Source organism: Vulpes vulpes, chromosome 8, assembly GCF_048418805.1.
Source record: "Vulpes vulpes isolate BD-2025 chromosome 8, VulVul3, whole genome shotgun sequence".
NCBI classification, from domain to species: Eukaryota; Metazoa; Chordata; class Mammalia; order Carnivora; family Canidae; genus Vulpes; species Vulpes vulpes.
In genome coordinates, this window is record NC_132787.1 from 6210126 (window position 1) to 6217322 (window position 7197).

The window sequence follows — 7197 nt, forward strand, 5'->3', positions numbered from 1 at the left end:
ACTGCCTCTGCTGTCTTTTGGGATTGGTAAGCTGGTTTCAGGTCTCACATTTAGATCTTTAATCCATTTGGAATTTATTTTTGTGTATGGTATAAGAAAGTAGTTCAGTTTCATTCTTTTGGAGGTAGCTGTCCAGTGTTTCTAGCACCATTTATTAAAGAGACTTTTTCCTGTTACATATTCTTGCCTCCTTATTCATAGATTAGTTGACCATATAAGTATGGTTTTATTTCTGGGATCTTTATTTGAAGGGCATATTTTTAATGTATGCTTTGAAGATATTTTTTTTTTTGAAGATATTTTAAAGCAAAGAAACCAGTGAAGAATTTTGGAGCCATCCTCCCAAAGAAAAGAAAATCTAGAAAAGCAAGCTCAGCATTTGGGGATCTGTTTTTCCCATAAGGGCATCTTGAAGAGGTGATTGAGAATGTGAAATGTTATTTTGACAGAGTCCTAAAGTAAGGGTGAAAAATGGAATTCAGAGATCACCAAGGGGGAGTTGGAGCCTTAAAGGGCAGTACCCTGAAATAAAAGTAGATTGGAAGCATACCAACTTCATAAGGATTGAGTCCCAGCTTCATTTCAGTCCCTGGAATTACATGAGAATGATCCAGGACTGTGAATGCCCATGGCTGTCTGACAGAAGCTAGTGGAAATTTTCTCTAGAGGAAGAGAATACAAGCCAGAGCTCTAAATTATTTCCATAATTTTTATAATAACATACTGTTCTCAATAGGAAAAAAATGAAATAATATGGAGAGATAAAAGCTAGAGACAGTAGAAACAGATGCAGACACATCACTTTAAAATAAAATATTTATGGAGATTAAAGACAAGATTGAGAATTTTGGCATAATATTTCTGGAAACTATAAAAAATGTTAAGTGAACATTTTAGAAAACTCAGTGGCCAAAACTAAGATCTTAATGGATAAGTTTGAAGGAGGTTAGACAGTATTGAGAAGTATACTAATTACTTATAAGGTAGGTAAGAAGAAAATATATTCAGAAAGGCACAGAGTAAAGAAAAAAAGTATGAAATAATCCATAGAATGAGAAGGATAAGGTACATGTACATGGAGTTACAGAGAAAGAGAGAATGAGGTAATATATGAGAAAATAGGGCAATGTGTAAGGTAATGGATGAAAATGTTCCAAACTAAAAAGTATATTAACTACAAATGCTAGAAGTCCTATAAATAAATCCCAAGTATGATAAAAAAGAAGTCACACTTTGTCACAAAGTTACTAAAAATCAAAAGAGAAAATATTAAAAGCAGTTAGAGAGAGGGAAAAGAAAGATGGATTAACTCCAGATAATACAGTTAGATTAACAACTGACTTCTCAAGAGAAGCATTAGACTAACAAGAAGATGGAAGACACTGAGATAATATCTTTAAAGTACTGGATAAAAAATAACTTCCCCATTAGGGTTCTGTGTCCAGTAAAACATCATTTAAGAATGAAGGTGACATAAATACGTCACTAGAAGACAGGCATTAAATGAAAAATAAAAGGAGTTCTAGGAGAAAGAAAACACTCACAGGTGGAAGTTTTTATTTTCTTCTGTCCTATCTTCTGATTCACTAATATCTCTTCAGCATTGTTTAATTTGTGTTAAACTCATTCATTGAAATCTTAGCTATTGAGCTTTTCAATTCTAGCTGTAGAAAAAAATTGAATAAATAAAGTCAAATATCTAGGTAAATTTAAATTACCATTGGCTAGGTGGTAGTAGTAGTAAAGATGTCATCTATAATAATTATTAAGTACATGACAACATTAAGGAAGATGATCTAAAAGTAAGCTGTGAATCACTTAACTTTAATGGGAATTCCCAGAGGGATCATTCAGTAACCATTTTTAGCTAATGAGTCAAAGCTTCAGGCTAAGCTTCCCAGCAATCAGGACTGACCCATAATGTGCCTTGGGCTCTCAGGTTGTCATAGTTTGCAATCTCATTGGCCACCTTAACCCACAATCCCTTCTTAATGGCTAGATCTGGGCCTCCTTTGTCAGAATGGTACTCATAGCAATATATGAATAGTCATACAAAGGGATATGTGCAGAAATGATGGAATTATGCTAGGGGAAATATGAAAGAAGTTGTTTTATTGTTAGAAATTTGAAGTTTTCAAGTTTTCCTTTGTCATTTTCTGGAGTCATTAAGGGATAAGTGTAAAATACTGTTTAAGTTTAGAAGCATTTTCTGATGTCTTCGGTAGCAGAGGCTTTTGAAGACAGAGCTTACGTATTTCTCTTTATGCACAAAAAGTCTTTTAAATAGAAAAAGCAATGTCAGTTCACATGATTGGACACTTGTGACACATTTTCTCTCCAGGATATATTCTACACCAGGGAAACCTAGAAATATGGTAACATTTTTCTTCTGTTCTCTAATGGGTTTCTCTGTTCCTGTGCTTCCTGTGTAGGATCCTTTCTTTCTCAATTCCTGCCACTTCCCATTATTCCCTCATCAGGCACTTGCTTTCTCTTTCAGTTCTCTCATCTTATCTCTGTTCCCCTGGGTTAGATTTTATGGATTCCCTGTTTCTCTCTGACATGGCATTCATTTATTGACCTGAAATGTTTGGGTCTACTCCTCAAAATCACCTCTCTTCCTCCTTTTGGGAAAATTAAATACTTGCATTGGGTATGAAGAAAAGAGAATCAGAATTCAGGATTCTTAAGTCTTTACAACTTTTCAAGGTAATTATTTTAGCGTTTGTTTTACATATGGGATAACAGGGACAAGATCTTTTCTATATCTCGCTATATTCAGTGTTTCTGGTGCTGAAAGACCACATTATACCAGAAACCTGGAAGTCCAGGAAAGCTAATACCCGAGAGCTGTCTGTAAGACGTGAGAGAGGATAGGACATGAGTGATAGACTTTGGATATCCTGTCATTCAAAAATACTCTCTTCAAGCACTCCAAATGTATAGGGTCCAGAAACTGATTACATCTTTAATTATAGGCGTTCTCTACAATTATGTATCCTGAGATACGTGGAAGTTCAGAACAGGGCATGAGACACTGCATTTGGGCAAAATTTGGCAAAATTTTTCGGTACCCCTTATACATCTGCTTTCATGCAAGCACCAAGTGTTCAAATCCCTTTCTGGTTCCTAATCAGATCTGTTCCCTGTGACTAGTAAGCCCTAGGCTACTATTCTCCTGAGTTTCATTCATTCACTTACTCATTCACTCATTCATGTATTTATTTTTATTTGTAAATAATACCTTTTGAACAATTCCTTTGGGCAAGTTGTAATGTTAAGTACTCTTATGTGTCTCTCATCTTAAAAGAAGTTCCTCTTGGGCAGCTTTTCTTTGGATATTATCTAGTCAGCCAACTCCATCTAATTGTGATAATGACTGAAAAATAGTGGTAATGTTTTCAGAGCTGTTTTTATTCTAGATTTGGACTCACAGCCTGAACAAACGGAGCATTGAGAATAATGAAATTGCAGCACCGGGTAAAAATGTAAGTGATTTTATTTATGTGACCCCTCAACTCTAATACAGTGAACCTATACCTTTGAGGAAGTATGGCTCCTGATAGAGTACAGTCTCCAGGTTTGTCTTTCATGAAAATGTCCTTTTATTTCTAAGAGAGAAAATTTCCCCAAAGTTTAAAGAATTCCTAGTGTTAGTAAGTGGGGACTCCATTTGAAGAGGAGGGACCTTTCTTTTTGCTGCTCTCAAAAATTAAAATGCGTGGTTCTCTGTCTGCATTTTATGGTTTGATTCCTTGCTTTTCCAGTATCTTCTGCCAATGATACAATATTCTCAGGATGAATCCAGATTGCTATAGCTAGAGCTACAGTGGTGAACAAAACAAAAAAAAATGTACTAGCATAGAAAATATCCCTACATGACTAGAAGTATTTAGGTTTTTAGAAATAATGCACACAATTTAGCCTTTTCTTTCCTCTTTTAGAAATCAAGGGAGAGGTCTGTATCCAACAAATTTTCAAACTCTGCCTTAACACTGAATTCTAACCCTGACACTCAAACTTGTCTTCTGGATAATTGGATTTGACATTTTTCTTCAATTCTATGCTAGTTATTGCTCAGCTAGTTGAGAAGGACAGGTAATGTGGACTTGCTTCCTAAGAATAGCTTTAATTCTGGGTGTTGTTTGGATTAATAATGGGAGAGAAATTGTAAGTCCTTTGAGAAATTGAATGTGCCAGTCTTGCAGTATGAATGCAAGAGATAGAGGAGGACATGCAGGGTCAAGATGGTATAGTCATTGGTGTTGAAGAGTTATTCTGAGTATATGGTTATAATCTGGGTTGTCAGCCCAAAGTAGGAACAAAGGGCTAAACTTTGGAAAGTTAGTAGGCAGTCTTTATTTGCAAATGGCATAAGGACACAGACAGGAGCTGAATCTGAATAGATAACACTGACTGGGGATAGAGATGATGACCAGCATATGTTCCCATACTGGTCCACAGTTTCTTTTGATCAGTTATATAGCATCTGGGATATCTCTATGCTGCCTTTTTTCTAACTCATTTCCTTTCTCCTTATTCTGCAAATGTCTAGCTACGACTCCTCTTCAGTTTCCGTTAATGACCCATTTAAATATTTATTGAAAAAATATGAGCCATTAGATGGGAACTGCTTCCTTCCCAACATCACATCTGTGCGTGTTTGATGGATGAAGTAAACCTGCTCCCATGTAAGGGCATGCTCTGCTTTTGCTCTGCAACCCAGCTGCTCTCAGAGACACTATTTCTGCAGTTATCTCTTCCTCCTGCAGTTTCTCCCTCTCTACTGGATTATTATCAAGAGTTTACAAAACATCCCCCAGTTGCTTTAATAATAAAACAACAACAAAAAATAAATTTGAAGCCATTAGAGAAAGAACAATAAAAGTGGACAGGGAGTTGATTTAAGGTTGTAATTATGTAGAAAAAATTATTGCAGATTTTAGGAAATCTAGAGACTCGGGGAAGTTTATCATTTCAGAACATAAATTTTTGCGTAGGCATGAAACTGAATGGAGAAAAACATTGAAACCCTTGAATGACATAAGAAGAGGATTTAACTGATTTATTTCTTATATTCCAAAGAAAATATTGAAGGCAATGAGAAACCACAGTGTTGTTTCTGAGTTCATTCTCCTTGGGCTGTCTGCTGACCCCCAGATCCAGGCTCTGCTCTTTATGCTGTTCCTTGTTATTTACCTCCTGACCCTGATGGGGAACCTGCTACTGCTGCTGGTGATTAGAGCTGATTCTCACCTTCACAGCCCCATGTACTTCTTCCTGGGACAGTTGTCCTTCCTGGATCTCTGCCACTCCTCTGTCACTGTGCCCAAGCTATTGGAGAACCTTCTGTCTGAGAAGAAAACCATCTCAGTAGAGGGCTGCCTCGCTCAGGTCTTCTTTGTGTTTGCCACTGGGGGCACTGAATCCTGCCTACTTGCTGTCATGGCCTATGACCGCTATGTTGCCATCAGCTCCCCTCTGCTCTATGGCCAGATGATGAACAGACCGCTGTGTATGGGGCTGGTTTGGGGCTCATGGAGCTTAGCTTTTCTGGATGCTCTTATCAATATCCTTGTAGCTCTCAATTTAGACTTCTGTGAGGCTCAGAATATACACCACTTCAGCTGTGAGCTGCCATCTCTCTACCCTTTGTCTTGCTCTGATGTGTCTGCAAGTTTTACTGCCCTGCTCTGCTCCAGCCTCCTGCATTTCTTTGGAAATTTCCTCCTGATATTTTTCTCCTATGTTCGCATTTTATCCACCATCCTGAGCATCAGTTCTACCACAGGCAGAAGCAAGGCCTTCTCCACCTGCTCCTCCCACCTCACTGCAGTGATCTTCTTTTATGGCTCAGGGTTACTCCGTTATCTCATGCCAAATTCAGGATCCACTCAAGAGTTAATCTTTTCCTTGCAGTATAGCGTGGTCACTCCCATGCTGAATCCTCTCATCTATAGCCTGAAGAACAAAGAGGTGAAGGCAGCTGTGAGAAGAATTTTGAGAAAATGTGTCTAGTATTATAATTAATAGACTACAAAATCAGAATGATGAGGGGAGAAACTGAATAGAACTGCAATAAGTAGTGCCTGAATATTAAGGAGAATTTTCTGATATCAGGACCTGCAAGATATCTTACATTTTTTCTTTAAAATGGTTACGAAAATGTGGAGTTATTTTCCTGGTGTGATAGTAGGTCTGTCCTAGCCAGAGGAAAATGGATGGATGAACCTCTTGTCTTATAGTTTTTCTTACAAAAATCTTTAATTTATTACAGTATGGTAAACAGAATGGTAAACTTTGTTATTGCCTGCTTACGTTATCTTTACCATTCTTCCAGTAGTTAAATTCCATGTGTTCAGTATAGTTCCAGAGAGACTGTTAAGCATGGTGTCCCTAAATCCTCTTCCCAACCCCACTCATTATTTGCTCATTCTTCCTGGCACAGTGGCTGATAGAGGAATGAGCATATGGTCAGTGCTAGACTATCCACTCCCTTAGGAATTTTAATCTTCAGAATAGATTCAGAGAGGCAGAGGTAAGTCTTTTCTGTTTGCAGCACTCTGATAGCCTATCCCAGTGCCCTGCTGATAAGACCACTACTGTTATCCTAGATTCTACACTTTTAAGGCAGATTGATAAACATGAAGTATATTAAAGGCACATGATTAGATATTTGCATCATGTCAGGCACTGTGTTAAGAATTTTACATGCATTATCCCATTTAAATATCACAACAAATGTTTTAGGTAAATACTTAAGTTATCCTTGTTTCAGAGAAGAGGAGGTGGATTTAGAGAGGTAAGTGGTGGGGATGGAATTTGGAACCAAACAGACTCATCCCAAAACCTGTTTTCTTTACCATCTTGACACACTGACTATCCCTTTGGTGCTGTTAGCTACCCCAGACCCAGTTCATGAATTGTCGCTTTAATGCTTTATTATTGTTGTTTTGTTTTATTTCATTTAAGTAAGTCAGAATTAGATTCTGTCATTTGCAAGGAAAAGACCTAAAAGATACACACACACACACACACACACACACACACACACACACACACACAGACATATACTGCAATTGAATTACAGGTATAGACCTCCAAGAACAACTGGGATATTTGAAATTGTTTATTGGACCTAGGTATGTCCAATAGAGACTATATAACATTTGTTTATTTAGCTTCAAACCATTTACC

At 37.3% G+C, this 7197-nt stretch overlaps 1 protein-coding gene across 1 annotated transcript; it reads left to right on the plus strand.

Annotated features, from left to right (window-relative positions):
• Positions 1 to 5100: 5100 nt before the first annotated feature.
• Positions 5101 to 6018, plus strand: LOC112920975 (olfactory receptor 8S1-like). Its single transcript, XM_026000010.1, has one exon. The coding sequence runs from the start codon at positions 5101 to 5103 to the stop codon at positions 6016 to 6018; it is 918 nt and encodes a 305-aa protein (XP_025855795.1).
• Positions 6019 to 7197: the final 1179 nt, after the last annotated feature.

Bases quoted from the DNA above. Each gene is read 5' to 3' on its own strand.
- LOC112920975 (XM_026000010.1), top strand. From the start codon at position 5,101: ATGAGAAACCACAGTGTTGTTTCTGAGTTCATTCTCCTTGGGCTGTCT.